Consider the following 12,814-nt stretch of genomic DNA (forward strand, 5'->3'; position numbering starts at 1 on the left):
ATTAAAATTAAAATAGCATCCAAATAATATTCATCAGTCGTCCAAAAAATGGTCGTTAATTTGTCCAATTATAGCGACCAATACTAATTATTGGTCGTAATTTGCAACCAAAAAAAATTGGTCGCTAAAAGCCTCAGACGAGGCTACTGCGACAAATTAGCGACCCAAATATTTTTGGTCGCCATTTGCTTTAGCGTCCAAATTAACATTTTTAGCGACCAATTTTGTTGGTCACTAATACCTATTTCTCTGTAGTGTTATATATATAATATATATATATATATTATATATTATTATTATAATATATATTATATATATATACTATATTACTTCAATATATTTTTAGCGAATTTTTAAACTATTGAAAGTGAAGTAAACTCACGCAAATTCTTCTAAGTCTATCACCATACCATCAGCTGAGATAATGAGGTTAGGAAAGAGATTAAAGAATTAAGGAAAACAATATTTTTAATTACCTAAAAATAGCTATACTTCTAGGATTATCATGCCAATATAAGTTCTGATCATACACTTTCTCTGTAAATTTTTATAGTTTGCCCAATGATTTCAATGGTTGAGTGTTGGGGACTTAATGATTGAGCAAGTGTAGGCCTAATTGATAACTTTGGCACCATTTCTAAATCTTTCACTAAAGATGCAAGAAAATGTCGAAGCCCTTAATTCTTCAGTATATATTGCGGCATGTATATACCTCAACTCCGTGTGAGTGAACTATCTACAGAATTTAGTCAATTCAGAATTTAATCTTGTTTTCCCATCCTAATCTAGTATCCTAATTAAATGCTATAGGATCTATATAATATTTGAAAGTTAATCCTACGATAAGGAGATGAATGCATGTATATCAATTGATAGCGGTTGAAGAACCAACTACCCCTCTAACACTTACAGGCTAAGCATGCTGGCGCTCGACCCCGCGTCTCGTTCTCTGTTGAATCTCCAAAATTACATAAAATAAGGCTTCATGCCTGCCGATAACGATTCCTGGCCACTGCGTTCAAAGGCAACACACCACCAGTCCATTTTGAAAAATTATTTTCACTATTATTATATTATTAATATATTTATATATTATTATATATATAATATATTATATATATTACTATCATTATATATTATTTTATTTTATTTATTTAAATATTTATATTGGAAATTATTTTCTTCTATATATATAGGTATGAACTAATTTTTCTATGCACTATCAGCTCTTTGCTTTAATACTATTTTCAATAATATAATGTTTTTACAGCACTTTTTTAAGTTTTTGTACATATTCACCCTGCTTACGAAAGCTGAGCCGTTCCGCGCCTTTGGCGTGCAAAGTGCGTGAGACAGAGACGTTGAAGCAATTAGGCTCGGTGCTTCTTTTTGAACTGAGGAAGCTAAGTGGTTGTAAGTTCTCATTCTAACTTTTAATTGTTACAAAATTGTTTTACCTTCATTTCAGAACGAGCCGCCAGATTTTTTTTAAACTATAATTTGTTGAGTTTTTTCCTCCTATCCCTTTCTTCCTTCTATTATAGTGTTTTAGTAGAATCCTGGAGTTGCTTATTGCCCGGAACTAATGTAACGCAGGATGGATAAAAAAGCCAATCATTGGGTTAATATATATATATATATATATATATATATATATATATATATATTGGAATTATATTTTCTCTCTCTATATATAAGGGTATGAACGTAATTTGTTCTCATGCAACTACAGCTCTGCAATTATATATACTATTCAAATAAAATATAATGATTTTTATACAGCAATTTTTAAAAGTAGTTTTATGTACAATAATTTCACAACCTGCTTTATCGAAAGCTGAAGCCGTCCCAGACGCACCCTTTGGCGTGCGAAAGTAGCTGTGAGACAAAGCAAAGGACGCTAATTACCTGCACTTGAAGTTCAAATTAAGGGGGCTCGGTGCTTCTTTTGCATACAATTGAGGTGAAGGCTAAGTGGTTGTAAGTTCTCTCACTTCTAAACCAAATAGTTACAAAAATTTTTTTACCTTCCAATCAGAACGAGCGCAGATTTTCTTCTAAACTAATTAATTTTGTTCATAAACCTAACGACTGTGAGTTTTTTCCTCACTATCACCTTTCTTCCTTTACATATTAAGTGTTTAGTGTGAGAATCCTGGGATTGAATATTGCCCGGACACTGAATGTACCCAGAGATGAATAAAAAAGCGCCACATCATTGGGCTCTCGGTACCGACCGTAGTACCACTCGGTACCCTCGGTACGCTCAGTCCGGACAGAATATTTTTTTGAACCATACACCCAACCCAGCAGACATGATCACTGATCTTATCGAGGCTACATTCTCTAATCTCTTTGCATCTGCTTTTACCTTTACTTTATAACTCTTTTATCAGTTATTAAATATAATGGTGATAACAATGTAAGTATTAGATGAAAGTTAAGAAGGAATGGGAATGAAACAACCATTTCTCTTTGCTCTCATAAGATTTTTTTTTTCTTTTTAAGCTTTCCAGTAATTTAATGTCTTGGCAGTTTAAAAGAGCAGTTATATTGCACTGTCAATGCCCCGAAATTATAACAGATATTGAGTAGTTATAGTTTCAAGGATTCAATAATGCTCCTAAGCTATAGTTTCAATTAAGCATTTATGCTGGTTTATGTGAACTCTATGTGCCTTATTATATTTAGATTTATAACCATGCACAATAATATCTACGTATTAAGCATTTTCTTTCATAATTTCCATTTAAAAGAGATTAGGTGTTATAGGTAGAGAGCATTTCGACATTTGAAGCAGAGCAAAATTTCTAACCCTTCCATTCACATTAATAGTCAATACTGATAGGATTTTTTTATATGTATTTGCAAAAGAATTTCTGATGGAATTTTTGTTAGAAATTTTCGTTGGAAAAATTCTACGGAAATTCTCAATGAAAAAAATTCAATAAAAATTCTAGCGGAAATATGTCAGAAATCCACTGGAATAGTTTTCGGCGGATTTTTTTTTTCCACCGATGATTATTTTTTGACCACTGGAGAAAATTTGTCCGTCGTAAATTCTGTATAAATGAATATTTTTAATAGAAATTTATCGATTTTTGATGAATTCTTTTGCCAGAAATCGGCCATCTTTCTGTGGTGAGGAGGAGAAAAAGTGTAAAAAGATTATAGACTGAGTTGGGGAATTAAATATAGGGTGTCACCTCACCCCTTTTTCACCTTCTCCTCTCTCATTTTTATAAGCCCTCTTAGGGATGATAAGCTGCCTTTGATAAGCAAGCCAACGACTCAAGCCATTCTCGACCATCAGATGTCCTGCAGCTGACAAATTCTTTGTAAAATAATCTAGATCATAGTCGACTAACTGCATGCCTCATCAGGGCCATCCATTCTTCAGCTGCCCATATCTCTTATTTTAGTATATAAACACCACTGTAGTCATTTCCTAAATGAATTAATGAGAAACATACCTGAGTACTATACTTATCCCCGTCGGAGTAAGAAATTTCAGTTTAAGGTGAGGGATGAGGCAATAATCCCAAAGATCGACTGTAGTGACCTTCCAAAAATAGCATTATAAGCTGATTCCGACTTTACTACAATGAACTTGATAAAATGCGTAGCCTGTTGGGAAAATTCTCCAAGTATAATTGGGAGACTAATTGTTCCTTCCACTTGTACAGATTGATTATCAAACCTATATACAGTGGACCTATAGCAGGCTGGAGTTTCTCTCTGGCTAGGCCCATGTTAAAAAAAGTGAAATAAAATAGGACATTAACTGAGCTCGCATTATCGACCAAGATCCTCTTGACATTGTAGCACAGGTTGCCAATCCCAGCACTAATCACATGTGGGTCTTGATGAGGAGACTTTATTCTCTCTAAATTAGACTCATCGAAAGCAATGGAGTGATCAGTGCAAGGCTTCTTAATGCTATCTCCTTGCTTGCTGCAATTTAGACTTGATTAGATAATGATGTACCTCCAGTAACAGTTTCAATTTCACCAATCGTTTGGAGATTATTTAACGATTTCCTTTATTGTTGAATTTGCCCCTCAACGGGACCATCCTCATTACAAGTAGGTGGATTTTGGATGAACAGTCAGAGATAACCTCATCGAATCAGTCTCTCAATTTTATCCTTTAGTTGTCTACATGCTTTAGTGGTATGTCCACGGCTAAGATGGAAGTGACAATAGTGCTCCTGATTTTCCATATTAGGCTTCAAAGGGTTCGACACTTCACGTTCTCCTGATCTCATATAGCCATAGTGGCATATACTCCTTTTAATGACATGGCTCTCATCATGGCTGGGAGGGTTGAGGGGGGGAGTTATAACTTTAGTGCTTCCTTCATTGCGAGAATGGATTTTCCATCACTGAAGCACTTTTATGCTTCCCATTTATTTGTTAAAATTACTTTCTATGCACATTAATGGCTCCATCGGTGGAGATTTATGTCTCTACGTGATAGATTAGATCAGTATACAAATGAATTGTGTCTCACATGAGTGCTGAGTAAAAGGGGCCAGGATGAAGCTCTCGGAGAAAAACTCTTATAAGTAATTTAGGATCCACCCCAAGAATTTGTCAAGCCTCAGTAGAAAATCTTTGAAAGTATTCTTTGAGGGGCTCACTTTTATTCTGTCAAATTCTTGAGAGGCAGGAAGAATCTTTAAGCATTCTCTGATTGACAACAAATTGTTCAACAAACACTTTGGCCAATTTGATGAATGAGGGAATGGTTATGGCTGGAAGCGAATAGAATCATATTCGAGCATGCACTTTGAGGATAGAAGGAAAAACTTAGTAGAGAAGTGCGTCTCAGGCTCACTAGATATGCATGATAGTTATGTAGTGATCGATATACTTGTATAAGTAGGATGTCTCGTCATAAGAATCGATGCTCGGTAGTTTGAATCCTACCAAAACGAGGTGTTGAAGGATGGCTACAATGAGGAGTGAGTACTCCTAGAAGTTCCACTAACAAATGGATTATCTTACGCCTCCCACGAGAACTCTTCTTGGACCAATCTTTTCAGTTATTGTAGCAGGGCATTACGGGGGAGCTCAGCAATGTGTGGTCAAGCTAAGTCCTCGGGGGTATCCAGCAAAATGTGAGGTTGCCGACCTATACGTGAAGAATGGGTAGAGCTTACTGTGTTAATAAGTTCATTGTTTTGATGTGACAAAGGATGCATCCTTGGTGGAGGAAGAGGAATCTCTATATGAAGATGCTTAGATTGAAAACCCTATGCTAGTAGTGGATCTCAAGGGAGCATAATTTCTTCCTCTAGTGCTAGTGCCAATTGCTGAGTCTCTCGCAGGACTTGAAGGTTCTCATTTTAAGATTCCTCCATCTTCCGGATGCAATCTTACAGAGATGGTCTTAATGCACCTTCCCCGACAGGGTTTTCACCACCAGGGTGAAAAGAGGCAAACTTCTGGCATCCCTGGTTCATGGACTGATTATTGGATTGGTATGATTTGGAGCGAGAGGCTCCCATATTACGATGGCTATGCTTATTTGCCATCAGTGCTTAGGATAGTGAGATTGACCTTCTCAAAGACGACGCTAAACTATTGTGAGCTTGAATATACGCAGTAGTAGAGTTAGAATTTTACATCTAAACATTGTACTAATATTCAACACATAGACATAAAACATAAGATTTTTTACATGGAAAACCCTGAAAAAGGAAAAATCACAGGGTCGCGCCCATTTAAAATGATTTCATTAGTGTTTGAGTAGATTAAATTTGACTGAATCATCCTTGAGGGGGGTTCCTTTTCATGAGAAGTGAGGGGTCTATTTATAAATTTCTGAGAGTGGCATTCTCAGTAAATAAGAGAAAGGTCAAGGGCAAATTGGGAGTGGTTTGAATGGACAACCGATGTTGATTCCCTTGATTGTGGACTGTTTACTGAGCATTTGAATGTCTTAGTGATATCAGAATTTTGGTGTTCTTGAGCTCGTTGGATTGGACTTGTTGAGCTACTTGATTTGACTATAAGCATGCTATGTTTGTAAACTTTTTGGTAATCCAAATTGTGGTTTAAACCTTCCATAGTGCTTTGGGTTTTTGATTTGGACTCACTTCGGCTCAGATTGATTCGAATTTGGTGTCGTTGGGTTTGTATTTTTGAGACGTTCAGTTCAACTATAAGTTTGATAAAATTAGAGTTCGGATGGTCACAATTTTAATTTAAGAAGTTTCCAACTTGATTTAGCCTCAAGATTCGTGCCCGATCAAGATAATTTTTTGATAATATATTAACTTTCATATTTAACTTTATAACTCTTTAATGTATAAATCATATCAAAATTTATGTATGAATATATGCTTTTCATTTTAATAAATTAATGTTCATGATATCTTTGTTGTGATTTAGATATTATTATTTTGTATGAATAAATATAAAAATTTTGTTGTTAAATATATAAATAGATAAGAATTTTACTATGCATTAAAAATGTTTCTCATATATAGAAGAGATATTAATAGAATGTAATTTACTTGAACTATATGAAACTTCTCTTATCAATATGGTTGGAGGAGTGCTCTTGAGATACATTGTCACTAGGTGATGCATATCATATAAAAGTAAACTATAGATGTAAGAAGTCAAAAGATGGTATTGATCGATAAAATTTATTAAGCTGATGTGACAATAGGCCAAAGGCTATTGAAGAGATATGAAAATATGCATCCTAGTTACATATATATACAATAAGGAGGTTAGAAGTAGTGAGACTTGAGAGAGAGGGTAGATATCAACAATTTGGTGCAATCATAGAGATTTTATAGTGGTTAGTTAAGTAATCAAGGTCCAGTATACGATTGGTAGAAATACCATCATTCATCCAAGACTTTGCTATAGGAAGATCTTTAAAAAAAAGTACCCTTATATTCCAAGCTGCAAATATTTTATATAAAAAAAGAGAGTTAAAGAAATTTAGTTTTCTTTAACCCTTGTGATTGTGAGGCTTCCTCTGCACATGCATATTTTTCGCATATCTATGTTTTCTTGTATTATTCCCTAATTTATATCTTCTTTTTTGCATTATTCATGGTCTTATTGCTCTCAATAATACCTCTTTTGATCAAATAACTTAATTGAGTAACATCTAACTTCTAAAAGCAACCCATTGCCTCATGCTTTCTCCTATGAGCTTTCTAAGACCATTAGTAGTGAGAGGACTTCCCAACCTGCTAAAGACCCGTTTCAAAAATCAGGTCGGGTTCGTGTTGACCTTGAAACTCGAACTTGACCTGAAAACCCGTTCTGACACAAAAACTCGAGATTGACCCGTTTTAACCCAAAAATCGGAGATTAACCCATTGTTTAACCCGAAAACTAGCAATATTTTGTCGGCCCATGGTCATCTGGGTCGTATCGGGTTGAACAAGACCCAAAGCGGGTTGGGATTAGGTCCAAAAAATTGACTTGTTTGCAAAAATGGGTCGGCTTCGAGTTGACCCGAATAGTGTTGGATCAATTCCAGATTCGACCCGACCCGCGACCAAAATTGATGCCCCTACCTTCATTGGCTCAAAAGTCTCCAAAAACAAATGTTGCTAGCCCCTTCCCTAGTAGGGCTGCAAATGAACCGAGCGTTCAACGAGCTACACGTGACTCGGTTCGATAAGGGTTCTTTCATGTTCGTTTGATAAGGTAAACAAACGAGTTTAAAAACTCTTGATAAATACTCGATAGCTAAATGAAGGAGCTTGAATAGTGTGTCATTTAGTCTATTTATGTTCATGAACAGTCTCGCTTAGAAGCTCGTGAACAAGTTCGATTAGAGCTCAATTAGAATTTTAAAAATAAATATTATTAAATATACTCATTTAATAATTTATATGTATTAATTTAATTTTTTAAACTTTAACAGCTTTCATTAGACATAATTTTAACTTATATTTTTACTAATCTAACTAATTATAAATATTTTTATTAAATCATCCACTAAAATTTTTATTAAATATTAAAAATTTCTTAAACTCCCGCCTCAAGTCTCAATTCCCGCTCAGAACCAAAAAAAAAATTCTTTTTTAATTCCCCGTTGGACCCGCCTGCCCTCTCTCTCCTCTGTGGCATCAACAAACTCAATATATATATATATATATGCTGGCGGTCTAGGCGAGTTTTAGACGGTTTGCAGTTCGGATTGATTTTGATTATAAAAAAATATTTTGTATATTGTGGTCGTCTCGGTATAGACGAGCCGGATGATCCGTTCGATAAGAGCCTCAAGCTCGAAATTGAACACGAGCTGATCTCGAATGTGTTCATGTTAAACGAGCCAGAGCTCTAACATCTGTCCCAAAAGCTCGACGAGCTTTTGAGCCAAGCTAGAACATGGTTTTGACAAACGAGCTGAACTCGAACAGGCTGAAGCTCGGCTCGGCTCGGCTAGATTCATTTGCAGCCCTATTCCCTAGGCCATTGAACCTACTGTTATATTTTCATGCTTAATTTATATTAACTTTATGTTCTGTTCAAAATTTGTTATAGTCTTGCTTAGTTGATTTTTCTTATAGAAACACTTTACTCAAAATATAATTCTTTCTTTGTGGTATTTTTTAATTATATTTAAATTTTAAGTAATAAATAAGTTAATAATTCTGAATATAATTTTTTTAACAAATAATATTTGTTTTTGTAAAAGGATTCAAAGTCTCAGAAAATTATTTCACAGAACTCAGACATTAGGATCAAATTTAGTAAAATAAAGTTGTATGAAACTCCATAAGCATATTCATAATACTTTTCGTTCAAGTACAAGTTTTAACATATAAGTTGCTAAAGAAAAAGAAAATGCCAAAATAAAAAATGACTGCAAGCCTTACACGAAAGAGGAATAGTTGATTACATGCATTTAACAACACATTTGACAAGAATATTTAGTATTAGATAGGAACACTGCGGAGAACGACGGTATCGACAGTGACGCCTGGCCCGAACCCAAAAAGCACACCCCACTCAAGGCCTTCGCCTGTTGTACCTTCTTTCGCCGACCATTTGCGCATTTCATCAAGAGCAAAGTGCACACTTGCACTTGACATATTACCGTACTCTTTAAGCACATGCCTTGAAATAAACAACTTCTCTGGCTTTAGCCCCACTCTCTCGTCCAGCTGATCTAGAATGGCTCGACCTCCTGGATGTGGAACCCAGAAGATTGAGTTCCAATCCATAATACCTAGTGGGGTGAATGCCTCTTCCAAACACTTCCCAATATTTTTGGAAACAATTTGCGGTACATCTCTATGAATCATGGGTAAGAAACCCCCCTCACTTACATGGCCTCCAATGGCACCTGCTGACTCTGGTAGTAAGACTTGAGATGTAGAGACTATGACGAAGCTGGCGTGCTCGTCAGCTGTCTCATCTGGATCGGCACCCACTATAAGCGCAGATGCACCATCAGCAAATAAAGCTTGAGTAACAAGGTCTTCTTGGTGCTCCATAGAAGGTGCACGAAATAGCACAGTACTAGTCTCCGCACAAACCACAAGAACACGTGCACCTTTGTGGCTCTCAGCAAGACATTTGGCGAGGCGAAGCGTAGTTCCGCCAGCAAAACAACCCTGCTGATAGATCATGACACGCTCGACATTTGGGTTAAGGCCAAGAATTTGGGTTAGCTGATAGTCAGGGCCCGGTAAGCCCATGCCGCTCCTGGTGCAGAATATGAGGTGAGTGATACGTGACTTAGGCTGCCCCCACTCTTGAATTGCCTTGGCTGCTGCCTCCGCGCCCAGCTTTGGTATCTCCCTTATTGCGACCTCTTGCCTTATATTCAAAGATTTTTCCATGAATGTGCTGAAGCAAGGGTTTGCAGTGATAAATTCCTCGGTCCAAACAAAATGGCGCTTTCTAATGGCTGTTTTATCACCTGCAAACGAAGATGAATTTATTAATTCTAGCCCATTTGATTGCTGCAATTATAGAGATCTATTATATTAGAATAGGTCATAGAGAATTGAGATGCTAACATATGCGTTTGAATTTGTTTTTGAGGTCGACCAAGTGCTCGCTTTTGGTGATACGAAAAAATAAGTCTGGATAAGCGCTCTGTTCAATGAAGTTTTCAGGATTTGCCCTCCCGATGGCCAAGATGGAGGCGAAGCCGTCGGCTCTTGGTGCCTTCTTGATGGATTCAAGGCTCGGCATGGTGAAAAGTTTTGTGTTTTGCTTTAGAGGAAGGTGGGACAAGTCAGTCCTTAGCTGCTAGAACCGATCAAGTGATAGAATGTGAGCAAAGAAGGAACAATTTTATAAAGGATCAAGTTAATCATATTCACAATTAATGAGAGGAGCATATTTATTTAGAAATTTAAAAATGAGATAATTGATACATTCATGATGCATCAAAAAATTTGGCACGTTCTTAAAAAGCTAAATGTTTTGGAATGTTCATTAAGGGAGAGAGACAGAGAAAGAGAAAGAGGTGAAGAGGCATGAGAGAGAGAGAGAGAGAGAGGAGCGGCAGCGGGCAGTTTAAACCAGGGAGGGTTTTTAATTCTTTATAATATTTACATAATTTAATTAATATTATTTTTATATTTTATTTATTCCAAAATAAATATAATAGTTATAAAAATTTAAATCTTATAGTTATATAAAAAAACTAAATTAAATAATTAGAATAAAGAATTAAAAATTGCTCGCTGGTTTAAAGTGTCGGCTGCCTCTCCTCTCTCTCTCTCTTTCTCTCACTCTCATTCCTCTCCACCTCTTTCTCTTTCTCTTTCTCTGTCACTCTCTCTCTTTTAATGAACAACACGCCAAAACATTTAGCTTGTTAAGAATGTGTCAATTTTTTTGATACATTATGCGTCAATTATATTGATGAATTAGTTCTTCCTTAAATTTTTAATAAAATATGTTCCTCTTATTAATTGTGATAATTAACTCCTTTATTCTATGAGGCAATATTTTCTTAACCTCTTTTCTTTCTAAATAATTTACTAAATTTGAATAGAACTTTTAATTAAAACTTGGGTTTGCATTTAAAAATTTCAATTATTAGTTAATTTTGCAGTTGTATAATTAATTATGGATTTTAATTAAAAATATATTTGATAAAAAACTAAGAAAATTATGGATTTAATTTGTAAATTTTGCTAAGTTTTAAATATATTGCTTTCAAAATAATTTTAATGAATTTTATAACTAAAAGCTTGAGCAAATAATAGGAGTCAATCATGTTATAATTACAATTCAGTGTTTCATGACTCTAAAATATTCTCTTGAGCTTTTTTGATCATTTGATCAATCATGAACTTGTCTTGAAGATTGAATAAAAAAATTATTGCAGTCTTTCAATCTTGAAATCACTATATTGATACATTAATCTTCTTAAATATATGTTTATTCTTATTGTTGCATCCTGGAGTATTCGTGATGGTAGAGTAATATATAGATTAACGTCTTAGTTTTATATGAACATCCAACACGCAATCAGATAAGAGAGAGGGTGTGGTATTAATAAGAGACATTAATATTTTTTATGTGGAAAACTCTTAAAAGGGAAAAAACCACGGGACATGGCCCAGTTTGAATGCATCCACTGTTATTTGCAGTCAATTACAAATAAGGCCCTTCCCGGGGGGGTGGGGAGGCCTTGGCTTGATGTACATCATATGGAGTACATTGTATGGTGGGAATATAAAGAGTCATTGTTTATGTATTCGTTTAGTCGGAAGAACCATAATCGGTAAGCGACGGAGGTCATAAAGACCTTTGTTTGGCGACAAAGGTCAGAAAGAATATTGTCTGGCAACAGAGGTTGGAAGGACCGTAGTCGGCGGGCGACAGAGGTCATAAAGACCGTTGTCTGGCGATAGAGGTCGGAAGGACGACGTCGGGTAGAAGTCCGGTGATGGACAGAAATCTGATGTCGGAGAAAAGTCTGATGACGGGCATAAGTCCTAAAAATTGCTAAGCATATATTAGTATTTACATAAACGAATTTAATAAACAAATTATAGTAATAAGCTGTTGGAGCCATTTTTCAATAACCGCCTTTACACATATCAAATCTTTGGAGTTGATTGATGAATGTGGAAAAAGAATTAGGGTTTTGAGACAATGATGACGGGCGGGGAATTGATCTGCAAGCTCGAAAAGTAGGGATTTGAGGCAAGAAGATTGAAAGTAAGTGATGGAAGATCATGAATCAAAGGTATTAAAGAGGCACTAAGGTTTGCATATGAATTCTTTTTCTAACAAAATGTACAGCCCTCATCAAATTTAATGTATGCACAATTATCAACAACAAATGAATGGTACTCAAATGTCCTAAATAAAACTTCTTAAACATCCACCTAACTCAATGTATTTTTTATTTTTTATTTATCTTTGTTTTATATATTTGAAATTTATTGACATCAACAGCCAAATTCATTAACCATCATGTAGCCAAAATGGCCTTTAAAACCTTTCTATCATACAATGAGATTATGAGCTTAAAAAATTTGCAACCTCGGCCTCCCCTCTTTCAGGAGAGTTTTAACAATTCAAGTTTCGAGGTAAATTTTCAAAAGGCAGCTTGCGTTTGAAATAAGACACTACTCATATATTTTGCCATCATTTTGTGAGGACTTTCTCATCAGAGTCTAGGTTTCCTAGAGGCGTAAGCCCCTATAGTTAATTGCATGCCCCTCCCGATAGTGAGATAGAACTTTCGATTAAGCCTAATCATCAAACAAATGTGTAGAGATATATTGTATCTAGTGTATAGTAGCATCATGGTTTTAGTTTTTGAGATTTAATATTTAAAATTATAAATTTCACCA

General features: G+C 35.4%; 1 protein-coding gene across 1 annotated transcript; it reads right to left on the reverse strand.

Moving 5' to 3' along the window:
- Window positions 1–8,729: 8,729 nt before the first annotated feature.
- Window positions 8,730–10,278, reverse strand: LOC110115253 (bibenzyl synthase-like). Its single transcript, XM_020848443.2, has 2 exons — window positions 10,010–10,278; window positions 8,730–9,909 (listed from the first exon to the last, which is right to left on the reverse strand). The coding sequence occupies exons 1-2, from the start codon at window positions 10,185–10,187 to the stop codon at window positions 8,921–8,923; spliced, it is 1,167 nt and encodes a 388-aa protein (XP_020704102.1). The 5' UTR covers window positions 10,188–10,278; the 3' UTR covers window positions 8,730–8,920.
- Window positions 10,279–12,814: the final 2,536 nt, after the last annotated feature.

Source organism: Dendrobium catenatum, unplaced genomic scaffold (genome assembly GCF_001605985.2).
Source record: "Dendrobium catenatum unplaced genomic scaffold, ASM160598v2 fragScaff_scaffold_651, whole genome shotgun sequence".
Classification (NCBI taxonomy): Eukaryota; Viridiplantae; Streptophyta; class Magnoliopsida; order Asparagales; family Orchidaceae; genus Dendrobium; species Dendrobium catenatum.

What these genes read in the sequence shown, in the direction of transcription:
- LOC110115253 (XM_020848443.2), bottom strand. Translation starts at nt 10,187, where the DNA reads ATGCCGAGCCTTGAATCCATCAAGAAGGCACCAAGAGCCGACGGCTTC. An exon ending in AAACAAATTCAAACGCATAT is followed by an intron (nt 9,910 to 10,009) that starts GTTAGCATCTCA and finishes CTTCGTTTGCAG; the next exon opens with GTGATAAAACAGCCATTAGA.